This window comes from Copadichromis virginalis, linkage group LG23 (genome assembly GCF_057382275.1).
Source record: "Copadichromis virginalis isolate Kocher_CV1m ecotype Utaka linkage group LG23, C_Virginalis_male_GT1.1, whole genome shotgun sequence".
Classification (NCBI taxonomy): Eukaryota; Metazoa; Chordata; class Actinopteri; order Cichliformes; family Cichlidae; genus Copadichromis; species Copadichromis virginalis.
In genome coordinates, this window is record NC_140639.1 from 47,090,986 (window position 1) to 47,110,138 (window position 19,153).

Consider the following 19,153-nt stretch of genomic DNA (forward strand, 5'->3'; position numbering starts at 1 on the left):
ACAATTCAATGCTTTTTATTTTATAACTTTTGTCCTACTCATGTTTCTCCCTCCCTCACTCCAAGCGGTTGTGGCAGATGGCCGCCCCTCCCTAAGCCTGGCTCTGCTGGAGATTTCTTCCTGTTAAAAGAACGTCTTTCTCTTCCCACTGTCATCAAATCTTTTGCTCATAGGGGGTCATATGACTGTTGGAGTTTTCTCTGTCTTCTTTGTATTATATATAGGGTCTTTACATTAAAATATAAAGCGCCTTGAGGCAACTGTTGCTGTAATTTGGCACAATATAAATAAAATGGAATTAAATAGGCATTTCTTGATATATTTGTTTGTTTGTTTGTTTTTTTCATTTTGGCCTACAGACATATGTATATATTTGCTTTATTAGCCCTGCTTCAGTTGTTACAGAAGCAGAAGAGCAAGGGTCGTGAATTAGAGAAAACAGTAAAAACAGAAAAATATGATAGGATGCTAAAAATGCTAGAAATGCATGAATCAATGACTTACAAGAGTCATTTATATATATATATAAATGTGTGCGTGTATATATATATATATATATATATATATATATATATATATATATATATATGCAGAACACTGCTGTTCTGCATAGGCCTGAACCCCCTCAGTGAGATCATTAACAAGACTGGCTACGGATACCGACTACGGAACAGAGCAGTTGTCAGCCACCTCCTGTACATGGATGACATCAAGCTGTATGCCAAGAGTGAACGAGACATCGATTCACTGATCCACACTACCAGGCTATACAGCAATGACATTGGAATGTCGTTCGGACTGGAGAAGTGTAGTCGGATGGTATCAAAGAGAGGGAAAGTAGTCAGAACTGAGGGGATTGAACTACCAGAAGGCAACATTGCAGACATAGAGGACAGTTACAAGTACCTGGGGATCCCGCAGGCAAATGGGAACCATGAAGAGGCCGCTAGAAAGGCTGCAACCACCAAGTACCTGCAGAGGGTCAGGCAAGTCCTGAGGAGTCAGCTGAATGGTAAGAACAAGATCCGGGCCATCAACACGTACGCCCTGCCCATGATCAGGTACCCTGCTGGGGTAATAGGCTGGCCAAAGGAGGAGATAGAAGCCACTGACATAAAGACAAGAAAGCTCCTTACCATGCATGGAGGGTTTCACCCCAAGTCCAGCACCCTGAGGCTGTACGCTAAGCGGAAGGAAGGGGGCCGGGGACTGGTGAGTGTCAGCACCACAGTCCAGGATGAGACAACGAACATCCAAGAATACATTGGGAAGATGGCCCCAACTGACCGAGTGCTCAGTGAATACCTCAGGCAGCAGAAACCCAAGAAAGAGGAGGGAGACGAGGAACCATCATGGAAGGACAGGCCCCTGCACGGTATGTACCACCGGCAGATAGAGGAGGTGGCTGATATCCAGAAATCCTACCAGTGGCTGGACAAAGCTGGACTGAAAGACAGCACAGAGGCACTAATCATGGCAGCACAAGAACAAGCTCTGAGTACAAGATCCATAGAGGCTGGGGTCTATCACACCAGGCAAGACCCCAGGTGCAGGCTGTGTAAAGATGCCCCAGAGACAATCCAGCACATAACAGCAGGGTGCAAGATGCTAGCAGGCAAGGCATACATGGAACGCCATAACCAAGTGGCCGGCATAGTGTACAGGAACATCTGTGCCGAGTATAACCTGGAAGTCCCGAGGTCAAAATGGGAGATGCCCCCAAGGGTGGTGGAGAATGACTGAGCTAAGATCCTGTGGGACTTCCAGATACAGACGGACAAAATGGTGGTGGCTAACCAACCGGACATAGTGGTGGTAGATAAACAGAAGAAGACGGCTGTAGTGATCGATGTAGCGGTTCTGAATGACAGCAATATCAGGAAGAAGGAACACGAGAAGCTGGAGAAATACCAAGGGCTCAGAGAAGAGCTCGAGAGGATGTGGAGGGTGAAGGTAATGGTGGTCCCCGTGGTAATCGGAGCACTAGGTGCGGTGACTCCCAAGCTAGGCGAGTGGCTCCAGCAGATCCCGGGAATAACATCGCAGTCCTGGGAACAGCTAAGATACTGCGCAGGACCCTCAAGCTCCCAGGCCTCTGGTAGAGGACCCGAGCTTGAAGGATAAACCATATATATATATATATATATATATATATATATATATATATATATATATATATATGCATTTTTATTTATATTATGTGCGCATTGTACACTCTGACCTCTGTCAGACTTGATTGCTTTTCAGTCGGGAAACTTGCACAAATGCCTCAGACCACATTACAAATTGCAATTTAAACATTGTGTGGCACAACCTAATGCAAGATGTGTGATAAAAGCATTATCATATTTGTTTTATGTGAGTGCCAAGATTTTGAAAGCAAGTGAAAAAAAGCAACTGAAAATCTACTTAATTCTCCGCTAGAATATTTGTGTAACGGCGATATCGCGACAACCTACTACTAAAATCTCGCGATTTCTAGATTAATAACATTCGAGAGGCGTCTGCCAAGTTTGCTAGTATTACTAGCAGTCCGGAAATAGGGACATTTCAGATTAAGGGGATGTAAGCCTCTTATCGTCTTTCTTAAGTTTAAGAACAAGTTTAAGAACACAAAACATTAATAGTATGATAGTATACGTTATTATTGTTATTATTATTATTATGGCCTAAAATTTGATATAGATATAAAATTATACCTAGTTTGGTTTTTTTTTAACCTTTTATTTTGGCGTCACCGGATAATTGCGTTCACATTGTTCGCGTTCCCTTCACGCGCTTCGTGGTGGCTTCGTCTCAGCTTCAGCTAAAGAGCAAACAGACAACAGCTGTGTTTGCTTGAAGTATCAACCTTGAAGCTGAAAATACGGGACTTTATTGCCACTTGAAATTCAGTAATATCGTTTTAAAAAGTTATCTGAAACCATTAAGGAAATGAAATAGCTGTCATTTTACATAACCACAGAAACGGGCGAGACGCAAAGGAGAAATAATAACAACATCAAAACCCGGCAAACAAAGAGGTCCCCTTTTCAACGGCATCATTTTTCCTCCATATTCTATAGTTATGAGTCATGTGGCCGTCGAAAATGCCCACGGTCTAGAACAGCAGGTAAGCTGTGTTTCTTTTATATGTCTTAAATGTTCGCTTTAGAAGTAATGTAAAAAAACGGCAGTGGTAAACATTAGCTTGCCGGCTAGCCTGGGTCTGCTAACAGTATGCTATTGTGCTAGCTTAACGTCGGGTGCGCTGCTTTTGTTCGCGCACACGTCTGACGGTGGCTGCGGAGCATACGACATGAAAAATGTTTTGGCCCCTCTACAACCTGACCAAGAATGCCTTTATTGAATTGCATTCTAGAAATAAAACATCCGTGTTTTGCTGCTAGACTGATCGGTGTTCTTTAAAACGAAGAGCTAAATGCGAAATGACGCACGAGTGGTTCCTCTGGCCCCCTCATATGAACACATGAAACGCACCCCTCAACTGTTACGTCCACTGCGCTTGTCTTGCAGCTCGATATAATAATAAAATGGAGGTCAATGTGGCTGGAACCTGCGGGTCTGCTTGCTACACAAACAATGCGGCGTGACTGTCGCCCTCCCCGGCTTTTAGATGATACGCAGCATTTTCCAGACTTCCATGTTTTTATGTTGACTGCGTCCCGCTAAGAGATGGTCATTTCTTCTGCGTCACCAGCAACGTAGTCTGTGTCTGGCTGGATGGTAACAGAAAAGTACTGCATGTACTCGGTTGATATTTTGGAGAGCCCCTATTGGGGAAAAATGTCTAAGAAGGAGTGTGATGCGCAACCTAGGCCCCTATTTCAGCGACTTATACATCCTCATGAGTTTAGTTGGCTTAAGCTGAATGTCACCGCCGCCACCCCCCAACACAGTTAGATTTTTGGTAATGAAAGCATTAAATACAAAGTTGTTCCCTGGACAGCAGTGAGATTTGACGCACCAGCATCGCATCTCAGTATCCCAGACCAGCTGTGGCTGGGTGCAGTTTGCTGACATCATCATGATAGGAATTCAGCACGCTGGAGCTCACATCTCTGTCTCCCTTTCCCTCGCTCTTTTTTTTGTTTGTTTTTTAAGTCTGCTGCAGAATACAAAAATAAAAATGACTTCTAGTTTTCTTTTTTCATGTCAAATCTGAGTACTCAAACCAGTCCATGCAAGAAAAATTTTCACACTCCTTATTATACAGAAACGTTTTTTTTTTAAAGGTAGGCAGCAGCTCTCTGTGTCACCTACTCTTAAGGATAAGTGGTCTGTGGCCTCAAACACAGCCTGCCTAACAATCTAAAGACTAGTTTCCACTTATTTGGTTTTACAGGCATTCTTAATTTATGGGACTAAATGTTGCTTGGGTGTAATGGAAAACTACAGAAAGAAACAGGGAACCAACGGTATTTGAGAGGAAAAATATTGACTTGGGGTTGGTGATGGTGGATACATATACCAGTGACACTGAGCTGTCTTGTAGCATTCCGGTTGTTCAGTGATGACGCGACGAATCCTACTTCCGGGTCTAAAGTAGTCTGCGTTTAATATGGCTTTTGTGTTGTTAACATGTTTAATGTTATGTATTTTCTTCTATTTGATCTCAAAAAGCTCCTAAAACAGTCAGCGACCACTGTTGACCTCCCTCGGCTTTTATTACCGCTAATCATTTATTTAAGCTCAGTTTTTAAAACCTTACGATGTAACTACAGCCCATCCCATGCAGCAGTGTATGAATGACTAACTGTATTGTGGATGGATTATCTCAGTTGTTCTCCTGGCTGAAGTTTGGTCCTTTTACAGCATCCTGCCATGCGATTACATTTGTTCCTGACCACCGAGAACACTCACGTTAACTTTTATCGAGTGGAAAAAAGTTAGCTTGTTTATATTATGCTAACATAGCTGTGTCGCTAGCGGTCACGTAGCACATCATTATATACCAGCTAGCCCAACTTCAGTAACCCTACAAACGTCACTGCTGTTTAGTTTTCTGTCTTCATTTATGCTGGAAGTGATAGCAGAGCTGTACGTTTTAATTTGTTTCCAAAACCCCGCAGTCAGGACATGCTATATTGTATTTAGATAGAAGCTAGCGAGCTAACTCCCTGCTAACTTCTAACTCCGTTAAATGTCATAAATTCCGTTTTCATGGATGCCTGGATGTTAAACTCAATTGTTACACCTGGTAGAGCAGAACACTGATCATTTTATTAAAGATGAAAGACTTTAGACAGTTTTTCAACTCTCAGTAATCCCATAGTGATCGTTTGATATATGGACCTGCAGCGGAGTTTAGACCCAGACACGGCTAGTGACGTCAGACTGAACAACCGGATAGGGAGATTACTACAGAAATGCTACTCTGTGTTTGTGTCTATGATGGAGAAAAATCAACTTGTAATGCGACCAGTTAATGTAAGACATGGGCAGTAATAGCTTTGATAATTCATTTTGTTAAAATGTAACTTAAAGTTTTAGGTTGCTTGAAGTGGGTCAGTGAGTCGTTTTCTGTTTTTGTGTTTTGTTTTTTCCCCCCTCTAGCTCGCTGTCCTAGACTTGAGCGCTGCAGACGGACAAGGTGGCGGCAATAGCAGTAAGCAGCCTTTGTGTTTTTGTTAGAATTTTTCATTTTGTCATGATAAAAACAAACAGGTTTAAAAAAAAAAAAAGTGACTGCTGTATGTCTGCATGTGGTACAGTGTAAATGCATCCCTGGTGCTGTGTGGTGATACTGAAAGCAGATTTTTCTGTTAACTTAAAATATGCATGTCTTTGGATGATGCAAAGGTTTTGAAGAAATTTTGTCTTTAAATCTTTTATTATTCATTAAACACGGTGACTTTTCAGTTACATGATCTATTTTTATTTAAGTGCAGAACATCTGTTTTTAATACAGTGACATTTAGTTGCAACCATGTGAAAATGAATATTTGCATGTCACCTTTAAGTTTTTCTTTACATTATAGTTTAATAATCTTTTGTCATTGCAGTCATAATTTGTGGGTCAACCTTGAAATGGTTAGTTAGATTTGATTATAAATGCAGTGTGACGTAAGCGCTGACTGATTCTTGGCTGTCTGTCTCTTTTGCAGGGCGATACATACCTCCACATTTAAGGAACAAAGATGCTCCCAAAAATGGTGAGTAGGATCCACTTAACCTTGTTTCCTATAAAGAAAAATCTGAATTGTGTTTATTTTTAGGCCACTGGGAACTCCCATCACTGATTCCTACCAAATAAATCATTTTCATTTTCAGCTTTCATAGCTGAATTTCCGTGTTTTCACTGATTGATTAGTGAAATCCATCGACATCGTGATATTTGATGTGATGTGCGAAGGGCAGGTCGAACTGCGAAAGTGCACTCTCATTGGCTAATGATTTGTGATTGCCAAGTAGCAACGAGCGTACCCTGGATAATGCTCCTTTGTGACTCTTGAAACAAATAAAATTTACAAGATGGCCTTTAAGTTGTGTTGATTGTGACCTGAAGCAGGGAATGTTTTAGTGAGGTCACAGAGTGGGAGCTGATGTCAGGTTTTCCCTATATGGCAAATAAAAAGAGTGCAAGTTTAAAGCACTTCAGGTCTGGTTTTGCTTTTCAGACACAATTTTCAGCTCTGTCCATCTTTATTTCTCTATGATTAGCAGTCGATCTCCTTCCTCTATGCTCTGTTTTTTTTAAACGTTATTACCACCTATGGTTGATTTTTGGAATAGTGAGGAAGACATAGTATTCTAAAAGACCCCACACTTGTAACTCTACAAAGTATCTCTATTATATCAGCATCTGTTTTTAACCATGAGTTACAACTGGAATTTCATCTCCTAATCCAGCAGGAAATGCCTTTGCTGCTGGGCGACAGGGTGGTTACACCATCGCGCCTGCAGCCAACTGTAAGTTCCTCTCTGAACTTCTGATTTTCTTGGATAGAGTTGTGCAGAAGTTGGGGAATTGGTCTTTTTTTTTTATATTGATTTTAGAGTTGTTGTTGTTTTTTGTAAATTGACTTATTGATGAGTTCATAGTGAATGCCTTAACATTTAAGTGCGGCTGCATATCGGAAGCAGCAGCAGAAGCATCTGAAAGTGCTTCTTTGAGTTGGTTTGTTTAATCATTTTGACCTGATGCATCTAATTTCCTACCTTTTCACAAAAGTACATTTTTCATTAAAAATTAATTTGATAGATGTCAAAAGGGCTAAAATATAATCGCTGGTGTTTTATTGGTATGCTGAAACAACACTATATGGACAAAATACTGGGCCACCCACACATTACACCTACAGAAGCTGTTGATCATACCATGACGCTCCCAGCGCAGTTTTTGTGCTGATGTTAATGCTAGAGGAGGTTTGCTGAGTCAGCAAAGCGTTGGCGACTTTACGAGTTTTACACCCGTGACAATGGGACTGAAAACACTTGAATTGAAAAGATGTAAGAGGTGTAGCCAAATACTTTTGCCCATATAGCATGTATTGCCAGCGCTCCACCAATAACAGCAGTGATGGTCATGAAGACGATGTTCCTGCAGGTGTGATGGTATTTATTAATTATTTTGTGCACTGTTTCCTCTCTGCAGACGGCTGGGACGGCACGCGCAACAACTTTGTCAACGGCTACCACGACAATCGCATGGCGGGCAACTCATTTAACCGTGGCCCGCCTCGCATGGAGCGGGGAAGAGGTGGCGTTGGAGGTGGTTACCGCAACAACAGGGGTGGAGCCTTCAACCCCATTAACCCAGCACAGCCAATGGGCTTTGCTGGGTATGAAAATAAAGGTGCGATTCAGTTTTAGTGCTTCCAACATTTCTTTTACTTAGCTCGTGCATCCAGTATGTGCTCATTTACCTGCCTCTCCACTACACGAATGACTGGATGCGTCTGCTAGCTGTCGAAACCTGATAGTTTTGTGGTGTTCTCCTTTTAGACGCAGGTGGCTGGAACACTGCCAAGGACGCCTATAGCAGTTTTGGCAATAACCGTGGAAAGTCTGCTTTCTTCAATGACAGAGGCAACGCTAGCCGAGGAAGGTGAGTGGATCACATACAGTGTTGAGAGCTTATGTTCAGCGTCAACAGAAAATTCCCATGTTTACTATAAAAGCTAAAAAACGACCCTCTTGTGAACCCTTAAAATGGTTTATTATTACCCAAAAAATGTTAAGTGGAGAGCTGTGGTTCTATAATTTGGAAAAAGTTGCCTCATTATTCATCATTAATGTGTGCGTGCTGTGTTCAGGTTTGAGCATGGAGGATTTGGTAATGGAGGAGGAGGAAACAGCCGCTGGGTGGAGGAATCCAGAGATGACGGAGACTGGTCCAAACCAACCCCTCGCAACGAACGCCTTGAACAGTGAGTCTGTGCTTTTGAGCCGCTGTGGGAGGTGTAGTCTACTTTCTAATTTATTGTAAGATCAGGAAATTTCAGGTAAACTTTGCAAAAGTTAAAAATTAGTCCACAGAATTAGATTATTAGACTAGTGTAATTTCACTATTAGACTGTGAGTCATATTGTTGGGATTTCATTGGTTCTTGTGTAACAGAGTAAAACACAGGAAGGTGAAAGCAAATTCTTTGACGTTTTGTTATTTCCAGTTGTCATCTTAATGACATTTGTTCTTAACTTATTTGCAGGTTTCTAGTCTGATGTCAATATGGAAGCATCTTTAACTTTGTCTGTTATGGTTCTGCAGCATTTCCCTTACCTGACACATGATAAATTCAAATGGCTGACCAGCCCCAGTAAAAATAATGCTAGGTTTTTATTCTTTTAAAATTCGTCATTCAGATAAATTATCCCAAGAAATTGCTGCAGTTACTCTGAGCAATAAAGTTCCAGAGCATTCGACTAACCTTTGCTGCTCTCTCCGTAGTGAATTGTTCTCTGGCAGTAACACTGGGATTAACTTTGAGAAATACGATGACATTCCTGTTGAGGCCACGGGACAGAACTGCCCTCAGCACATCGAGAGTGTGAGTTACTCACATTGTATCAGATACCAGCTGCACTGTTGCTTTTCTTTGCTCTTTCTGTACACGTTTCTGTTTGTGATCTCAGTTCCAAGACGTGGACATGGGTGAGATTATCATGGGTAACATTGCTCTGAGTCGCTACACCAGACCCACTCCTGTCCAGAAATACGCCATTCCTATTATTAAATCGAAGAGAGACCTCATGGCCTGCGCACAGACAGGTAGTGCACAAACATAACAAAATATTGGAATTGGGTCGATGAGAGGAACACCAGAAATGGATGAGGCTGTCCTTGTGTGTTTCAGGCTCTGGGAAAACGGCAGCATTCCTCTTGCCAGTCCTCAGCCAGATCTACACTGATGGACCAGGAGAGGCCCTTAACGCAGCTAAAGCATCAGGACAGGTAAAAGAGAAAAATCAATATTATCTAGTTAAAAACAGCTAATTTCATCATGGCTTTGAAAGGGGCAAAACAAATGGTTCAGGTGCTGTGGGGGATTTCATGGTAAAGTAATTTAATTAAAGCATATCCTCCAGATTAAAAATAAAAGCATTAATTTCAGGCACGTGCACACTTCTACAAATGAATGGGTATTGTTCATATGCTACCACAAACGGTGAGCACGAGTTTCAGTCACTGCAACAAACAAGCAGACCTGCTTAAGTTGATCTTTTTTGATACCAGTAGTATACTAGACCATCAAAGAAGAGGCAAAACAAGCAGCAGTTAAAGAAAAGCAAAACCCTTTAAGACACAAGTCCTACCTGTCAGCAGCCATCTCGATATGAGGGAGTTATTTTGTCTAATTTAATTTAAGCTGTTATTGAGAAAGAAAATTATCAGCAGGTAAGTCTGATTTTAAAGCTTGTCTTTCTTTCCTCTGGAAGTTTTTATTCGGCTAACTTCACTGTTGTTGAATTATTCCATGAACTTTAAATCTGGAATTATTTGAGTGCCACGTCTCTGATAATTGTCTGGTAATTCCTGTTACACGAGTTCTCCCCTAATTTACATTGTGAAGCCTTTAGGGGATTTTTGCTCTCAGGAGTCATACTAGTCCCTGATAGGTTTGCCACATGTTCTGTTCTCAATCACGTTTGTTGCTGTGAGACTTAAATGTTGTGTCTTTGCTGCTTTGCAGGAGAATGGAAAGTATGGCCGTCGCAAGCAGTACCCCATCTCCCTGGTGCTGGCTCCCACCAGAGAACTGGCACTGCAGATATATGATGAAGCAAGGAAGGTATTTAAGCACATTAGTGTGTAATAATTTTATTTAATGATGTGATTTTTAAATTTGTGTGTAATTGTTAATACATTGTATTTTCCTGTTAGTTTTCCTACCGCTCCAGAGTGCGTCCCTGTGTTGTGTATGGAGGAGCAGACATTGGCCAGCAGATCAGAGACCTGGAGAGAGGCTGTCACCTGCTGGTGGCCACTCCAGGAAGACTCGTGGACATGATGGAGAGAGGGAAGATCGGACTGGACTACTGCAAGTAAGACCTAAACGCGAGGAGTGAGTGATGGGTAAATGTCTGTTTCATTTTTTCCAAATTTCAAACTCTTTTCTTCTGTTTCCTTTAGCTACCTGGTCCTAGATGAGGCTGACCGTATGCTGGACATGGGCTTTGAACCACAGATACGGCGCATCGTCGAACAGGACACCATGCCTCCTAAAGGCATCCGACAAACTATGATGTTCAGCGCTACGTTTCCCAAAGAAATCCAGGTATATCTTCATTATCTGCAGTAATTGTGATAGAAATTGGAACTTTTCTTCTTCTTCCTCTTCTTCTTCTTCTTTTTTCTTTTGTTTTTTGTTTTAATCCGCCCGTTACTAATAAAGAAAAGTGCAGCAAGCATTCACATGGTGATCAGTGCTTCATTTTAAAGATGTAAAATTTTCCATCTGTTTAGTCAGACGGTGCAAAACAGTTGTGTTAAGCACATATTTTGCTCATCCTGCAGATCTTAGCTCGGGATTTCCTGGAGGATTACATCTTCCTGGCGGTGGGCAGAGTGGGTTCCACCTCGGAGAACATCACGCAGAAAGTGGTGTGGGTGGAAGAGAGTGATAAGCGGTCTTTCCTCTTGGACCTGCTAAGCGCTACAGGTGAGCCGATCTCAGCTCAACTGCCACATGTCCCAACACATAACATAAATACTGATTGCAGCCTGAGTAGACTTATCTGCAATTATCTCGAACCACACACACACAGTGCGATTTTATTTCCCCTGTCTTATGGTCATCATCATATTGTCATCCTCACATCTCAACCAATACATTACTGTGTTCCCCATGCTTAGCACAGTGTAATGTCCATCAGCACCCTTTGTCTTTCAGTGAAAATTTCACTTAGATATGTTTGTGTGTGAAATTAGGAAGATGTATACCTCTAGGCTGCCCTGAAAAAGGTTTAAAACCTCTAATTTAAAAGATGCTCTTTCTATATTTGTGGTAGTTGGCAAGAAACATTGTGTTTCCTGGATTATATTTGCCTCCAGATGGCAGTGGTCTATTTTTATTACAAAATATCTTCTTCTTCAGACTGAACTAAAAAAAAAGAGGATTTTTAATTGTTTGTGGCTGGGAAAACAACCTTATTGTTTTGTTAGTGATTATATGGCAACATTTTAAACCTCTGTTAAATCAGCAATATCAGACACACAAGCATTGCTTTCAAACTGGAGTTTACATGTCAGTGGTTTGTGGTTTTATCCCAAGCCATCCCAAGTGAGGTACAGGACAGTACTGGAGACAACATAGAGAAACCTGGTAAGATCCTCAAACAGGAAACTTTTATCTGTCATTTCATATTTTAAATAATTTTGCTCGACTTTACTGTTCTGTTCTTTTTTTTTTTTCGTGGATGGAGAATCTCCTGTTTATTATGTTTATTTAGGTTCTGTGTCCCATTTCACACGTCGGGTCCTCTCATGTGAAATTAAACATGCCTGTTGTTTGATTTTATAGCTTAAGGTTGTTTTTGTGTCATCTTTAAAGTATGTTGCTGTGATGTCTTTAGGTCAAACCCATAGCTTTAATGGAGAGAGTCTGGTCATGTTGTGTTCGTGTGTTGCCGTGTATCTAACTTTTGATATAAGTGTAGGTCAATTGATGATGTTGATGCGGGAAGAATACAGTGACCAGAATCTTTCCATCAGTGCCTCTAGTGAAATCTGCATGAAAACACATTGCTGCTGGTCATTTTACCCACACTGCACCTCCTGCTGCCTGTTGCACTGTTCTGCTCATATAACAACATCTGCTGTAAAGTAATGCTGGTAGATTTAACCCTGAAACCTGCATGTTAGTCACCCCATGGACTGACACACGTATATACATGTAAACATATGATCTGTATACAGGGCTGCTGCAACAAACCCACTAACTGATGTGCTATGGAGGATTTCATATACAATCAAGGGCGTTGATTTATGTGTGCATGGCAGCAGAAAACCGTTCACACGTAAAATTGTATGATTCATTTAGATGCTAACTGATCCCATTGGCTAGAAGGCAAATCAATCTCATGTAGTGGACTGAGAAGCTTAAAGTTCAGTTTAGCAGGCTAGGCCATCAGGGATGGATTTTAATTTATGTGCTTGGTTCTCATAATTGCTCGTGCACTTAAATTCTATATAATTCCAGCATGACTGTAACTTCATTATTTGTTTGTTCCACAATTTGGTCCAGTATGTCTGCTACATAAAGCCAGAGTCATAGTGGCGCAGGATTATTAAACTCAGTCTTTATTTAGTCCAAACACAGTGCAGCCCTACAGTTGTTTTATTCTTTGTAGCATTAACACCCAGTGTTTCCCCTCTTGGTTGACCAGGTAAGGACTCATTGACCCTGGTTTTTGTGGAGACCAAGAAAGGTGCAGACGCCTTGGAGGACTTCCTATATCGGGAAGGCTACGCCTGCACCAGTATCCATGGTGACCGTTCCCAGAGAGATCGAGAGGAGGCCCTGAACCAGTTCAGATCAGGAAAATGTCCCATCCTGGTGGCTACAGCGGTCAGTAAAAACATCCTGTTGGGTGCACGTTACGGTGAACCACAAGAGGAACCTTTCTGTTAACTGACAACCACAATCGACATAAAACTGAAGGTGTGAGTTTTTAAAGTATCTGCTCCTGTTTTTGTGATCTCAGGTAGCAGCTCGGGGTTTGGACATCTCCAACGTGAAACATGTTATTAACTTTGACCTGCCAAGCGACATAGAGGAGTACGTCCACCGTATTGGACGTACGGGACGAGTAGGAAACCTGGGTAAGGCTAAAAGTAATGTGATTTAAGGGAAGCATCCTCTTGATTTAGGATGAACCCCATTTACTGCTCTTACTTATATTGCTTCAAAAAATGTCTCCTGTTTTTAAGTGTTTTTTGGGGTTTTTTTCTGTTTCCTGTAGGGCTGGCAACATCATTCTTCAATGACAAAAATGGGAACATCACTAAAGACCTCCTGGACATCCTAGTAGAGGCCAAACAGGAAGTTCCCTCATGGCTCGAGAGCCTGGCCTATGAACACCAGCACAAGAGTAGTAATAGAGGGCGCTCTAAGAGGTACACACACACACACACACACACAGATTCTGTCTTTAACTTGCAAATGTTTGTTTTTGTTATAAGTATTAAAACATTTGCTGGTCTAATCAGAATCCCTAAACACTGATTTATTTATTTTTCTTTTATCCCACAGGTTCTCTGGCGGGTTTGGAGCACGAGATTATCGTCAGACTGCTGCAGGAGTCAACGCCGGAGGGTTTGGAGGACGTGGAGGAGGACGCAGCCAGGCAGGACATGGAGGAAACCGTGCCTTTGGAGGAGGTGAGGCTCTGATCTTTGGATAGAAACTTATTCATTAATGTAAGGCAGGGGTCTCAAACTCGTGGCCCGCATATTGATGTGAAGAAAGAAATTATTTTACCAAAAATGATTTAACACGACGGCAGAGTGTTACAGGCATGGCCCTTTAACCCTTTAAGACCTAGCATAGAACCAAGTCCGCCAGAGCTTATATTATATTTTTACATGCTGTGAAGCCATTTTTGGGAGCATTTCAAGTTGATATACATCAATACAACCATTATAGCCCAAATTTAAATAATATATCTGCATTAAGTGCATAGTAATTACATAAATTGCAAAAAATGCAATAAACTACAAAAAAATTGAAAATCGTTTTTGTTTTTTTAACATATATTTCTAGTTAGAGAAATTTAAGAGGCTCATCCTTCAAAACTGTAAATACAAAAAAGTTGCACAAAATAGTTTCCCACCACAGGAAATTTATTTTAAGTGTCTTCATAGTTTTATTTTTGAAATACACCAATTTTTATATAATGCAGGAAAAACGAAAATAAATATTATAATGCAAATTTGCAAAAAAACAGCATATGCATCAAAATAAACTATTTCCAGCAGTGCAATATGAGTCCTAAGCATCCCAGAAACGACACAGAAAGTCATAAAGTCAAACATAACTTTTAAAAACACAAGTATAGGCTCATAAGGCCCTGATGGTGAAAAACTACATTTCTGCAAAATGACTTCACTTCCGGTTTCGGGCAGGTCATGGGGAACATGCGATAGTTCGCGCTGATGGACGTAGGAAGTGTTACAAACAGCTGATCGGATCGGCAAAGCGTGTTTCTGGAATATTATGTTTTTGTTGCTGCAAGTGCTTTTTATGCAGTTTTTGCAAAGCTATATGTGGAAGGAAACTGTGACCGAGGGCAAGCTTACGTGGTTTCAGTGCTACTGGGATTTAAAAATAGCTACGCAAAACGGAGCATGCCCGCTCCAACTGGCTTTAAAGGGTTAAGACTGTAGCCTCACGGGCGGTGTAGTCCGTGCTGCAGGGAGAATGTGTGGGACCGCCCCTCCCGCTTTTCTCTGTGTGAGCGTGAGGGAGGGAGAAAAAGGAAAGAAAAGTACAAGGTGCTACCGAGCAGAAACGGGAGCTGGAAGCATGTAAATATAAAAATAACCACTACAGCCAAAAAGAGTGGCTGACGAGCCCAGTTGTAAGTACGCTATTAAGACTCGACTGTACGCTGTGTTCGTTTTTTCCTCCGAAACAAAGTTCTGCTGGAGCAGCCTTTCAATGCCTCTCTCTGTCTCTCGCTAGCAAAGTTGACCCAGACAGTAACGCTAGTTCCCGGCTACGAGCCGGAACCCAAAGTATTAGCCAGAGACCTGGCCGAGGTAACAAGAGAGTGCAAACATGTTGCGGGCTGTGTTAGTTCAGTGAGAGAATTATTTGGAAAGAAAACAATTTTCACTTGCAGTCAAAAACTAATGTGTACGCTTATGTCTGCATTTTTATTTTGTTAAATACAAACAAAATTGTAGCAAAAGTGCTGCCAGCTGTTTATTTGGTAGTTCAATGAAACTACTGTACTACACTGCTGAGTGACTGTCTTCTGCTCCTCAAATACATCTCATTGCAATGTTGACCTTGTGCTAACTTGCATATGACAACTGAAACTGAAAGGCTTCAGATAGTTGAGAGTGAGGAAAAAAAATTGCGTTCATGTTTACAATTTTGTCTTGTTACACAATATTTGGAATTAAATAAAACAAGCAAAACACTACATTTTAGGATATATTAGTGGGTGTTTTCGTGTTTGTTTTTTGTACTACTTGGACACTAAAGTGGCCCTCCAATAAGATGATGGTGCCAGAAGTGGCCCGCGGCTCATTTGAGTTTGAGACCCCTGATGTAGGGTGATTATTGTGCACATGATTGTAGTCACATGATGTTCATTGTGTTGCTTTTTACTGGGCCCCCCGGGATACTTTTTTCCCGTTTTCTGAGAGCTTGTATAGAGAGAAATAAAAGAAGAGCACTTGAGTTTGCCATATATTGTTGTACTTTTAATATATTTTGATGGCGAATATATACTGAATATATTCAGTGCGAATTATTGTTTTACAGAACTGCACATTCAGGATAAATGTTTTACACCAGACCTGCATTATAGAGATTTGTTTTGCCTGGAAACACTAATTTCTGATACTTGGGCGATGAAATGCTACAAAAGTTTTACTTGATTAAGAAGGCTTTCTTTTCTCTTCCCTTTGTCTTCTCAGGCGGCTTCAGCAACTTCTACACCAGCGATGGCTACGGAGGAAACTACTCACACTCTCAAGTTGACTGGTGGGGCAACTAGGTTTCTCCATCCCTCCCTCCCTCGCTCATCCCTCTTTCCTCTTCTCACTCATCCTCCATTCTTTCTCCACATCGACGTCTGCATCCCATCTGTCTTGTTACCACCATTAACCCCAAGAAACCCCCATGCATGTTATTAAACTATTTATGCTCATTTATGTAGCTTCCATCCCCATCCTTCATGTCTTTTAAGTCGTTGGAAGAGTTTTCTTGTGCTTTCTATGTCCACCTTTTTTGTTTTGGTAAATTAGCTTTTCTCCTCTTGAAAAAGACCACATTATGAAGAGATTGTTGAATTTTAGTTGTTTACTTTTTAAACACTGGACACAGGCTTACTTGTTAGCTTCCAGCTAGCAGCCACCTTAAGACCATTTTCCCTCTGTGACACGTGTGTGCTGGTAAAAAGACCTGGGTGTTTAATTCCCTGAGATTTCAGCGTGTGGGCTTCTTCAAAGAGGGGGAAATCCTTTCTTTATTTCCCCCCACCTTATATTTGAGTTTGATTTCACTGTGTTTTCGTCTGCATTTACACTCCCCGCGTGACCTCATGTCATCTTTGTATTTAACGCACGGCCATGTTGTAAATCGCTGGCCAAAAACTTTTCTAAAATATAGCTATAGGCAGGACATAAAAGCAAAACATGTCTGCGTATAAATTCAAAAATACTGGCCTTCACGTATTGGAGGCCACAGAAACAAAATCTTTTCTTTTTTTCACCTTTTTTAAAACATGAAACTTTATCGAGGTCTGACACAGATGTCTAACAAAGAGACGAGTGGCTGGACAAACTGAAATGGCGCTGTCGGCCATTAGCAGTGAGGATAGCAGACAGTCTTAGGACTTATGGTTGTTACTGCAAATAGCATTTTTTTTGGTTTGTTGTTTAATTTTAAGATAAGTGTTTATGGAGAATCATTTGTTTCTGTACTGTGCCTTTAAGAATTTAAACTTTGTCTCTTATTTCCATTGTTTTTATTGCCGTAATACGTTAACTGTCCACAAGTATTGGCCCACGGTGACTAAAAGTGTGTATTCAGTGTCATTTGTTGGTTTAAATATGTTTTCTTTATTTTTATTTGGAAGGAAGCAAACTAGGCTTGAACTAAATCAAACCTTGGCAAAAAAAAAACTAAACTAAAACTACGATGAGGAAACTCAAAGCATTTCCTTATCTGTCTATTAGAGACTGAGCTAATTCCCCAAAGCATATAACCACTGTAAGCATATTTGTGGATTACTTTACTCACTCTGGATGAGTAAATATAAAATGGGTCAAAAATAACATTAATCGTACTGTTAAAGTCAAAGAGCCGACGAGCAGGGCCGACCACAGTGGCTGTATGCTTTTGGGAACCCGAGTCCTACTCATTGACACTTGTGTCACATCTATAGCTCAGCTTTGAGCTTGCAGTTTGGTTTCTCAAAGCCATCTTGTCACTAATTGTTGGGTCACTGTGTGCCACTAACAGGGCCAGCAGCAGTCACGTTATGTTGCTCCTCCCCCTCTTATTATCCAGATATGTAGCCGTAAATGTCAAATTCCTCATAGCTTGCTGTAATTTAAAAAAAAAAAAGCCAAAGTCTGGTGCCACTCGAGTCACATTAAATTACTGTAACCACTACACAGTTTGAAACACCTTTGCTTAGAAAACACTACATGGCTGCTGCTGAAAACAGTTCCCAGATTGTGTCGGTGTCTGCGGCCGTTCAGCTGACTCTTAGTGCCATCATGCTCTTGGGAATCTACCGCTGCTTTTAACCACAAACATTGAAACCCTTGTTTTGGGAGAAGCTTTCTCTTGAGGGGGGGAAATACGCAAACTAAAAAGAGGTCCAAATTTTCTCGCTCACTCTATCCTGGAGAGTTGCATGAAGAGTCTTCTCTAAAAGTAGTCATTCCAGTTTATTCTGTTAGGTCTTTTAAGCTCTGTTGAAGTCGGGCGTTAAAAGTGAAGAACTGGATCATCCTTACGAATTAATTTCACTGCAGAGACAGCTTGGGGCTTCCCAAGGAATGCAATGCATCGTATCTACAGCACGTTTTAGCCACGTGTGCAACTGTAATCAAGCGCAAGATTGCGTCTCGGTCCAATTCCTCCTCTTACTACTGCTTTCAGTCAGCAGATAGTGTTTCTCAGTGTTGAAGTCACTTCCTCGATGAAATGTTTACAAAACTAGATTTCGGCCAACGCGCACAACAGCCGTACACTGGCAGCATATGATTGCTTTCAAAACACTTACCACCCAGCCCACAGAGCTCCCAGATGGGCCGCACTCCTACTTCTTCGCACTGATGCACGTCCACTCTCCAGAGTAGTTTGCTATCTGGACTGGCAGTCTTGGCAGCTATTACAACGTATTCACCTTCTGCATGCACGACACGTCCCAGCACGTGCTGCACATTAATAAACGATGACAGCGTCCCGCCGCGATTGTCGAATGCGAAACCCAACTCGGCTCAGCACAGTGAGAAACTGTCAGGGTAAATTGTGCTTGTGGAAAAGTTGCTGCACAGAACCGATCGCATGCATTTAAATCCTTGGTTATCCCTACTTGGCTCTGCTTTGCAACCAGGCTTCAAGGGGCCTGTTGACCCAGGATGTCCATGTTTCGTCCCTGATTGAACTTGAAAAGGGATCTCCGCTGAACATTTGGATGGTTCAGTGGTAGAAATCCAATCCTCCTCCTACTCCCACCCCCCCAAACTGGGCCTATTAAGAGCCAAAAAAAAGCTCTGTTACTCCAGTGTGGGGGTGGATTAATTTAGTTATGTTTACATGTAGAACTCAGATTAAATGTAAATAGTTTCAACAGAGAGGAATCTCCACAGAAAAAGAATGTGAAGTTAAACAACACTTGGTGTGCATGAGAGTCACACTTGATCACTCAACACTAGACCAAGACGGGTCTGGTGAGCTTAGCACAGTGGGCAGTTTGAACACCGCTGACTAAAGTTCGAAGACAAAAGCTTGTATTCTTTC

The 19,153-nt window shown here is 41.5% G+C and overlaps 1 protein-coding gene across 5 annotated transcripts; it reads left to right on the top strand.

The window, feature by feature from the left end:
- The first annotated feature begins 2,760 nt into the window (after positions 1 to 2,760).
- LOC146681839 (ATP-dependent RNA helicase DDX3X-like) lies at positions 2,761 to 17,214 on the top strand. Of its 5 annotated transcripts, none has more exons than XM_085448100.1 (20): positions 2,761 to 3,112; positions 5,557 to 5,608; positions 6,108 to 6,155; positions 6,853 to 6,912; positions 7,598 to 7,798; positions 7,948 to 8,050; positions 8,259 to 8,372; positions 8,893 to 8,992; positions 9,078 to 9,213; positions 9,299 to 9,396; positions 10,136 to 10,234; positions 10,327 to 10,487; positions 10,576 to 10,720; positions 10,960 to 11,104; positions 11,717 to 11,767; positions 12,831 to 13,012; positions 13,149 to 13,266; positions 13,407 to 13,560; positions 13,697 to 13,824; positions 16,093 to 17,214. In XM_085448100.1, exons 1-20 carry the CDS (start codon positions 3,068 to 3,070, stop codon positions 16,170 to 16,172), a joined length of 2,220 nt encoding a protein of 739 aa, XP_085304226.1. In that variant the 5' UTR covers positions 2,761 to 3,067; the 3' UTR covers positions 16,173 to 17,214. The 5 variants fall into 5 exon arrangements, with proteins under 5 accessions (XP_085304226.1, XP_085304227.1, XP_085304228.1 ...); XM_085448101.1 differs by having other exon boundaries at positions 6,856 to 6,912; XM_085448102.1 differs by lacking the exon at positions 11,717 to 11,767.
- Positions 17,215 to 19,153: the final 1,939 nt, after the last annotated feature.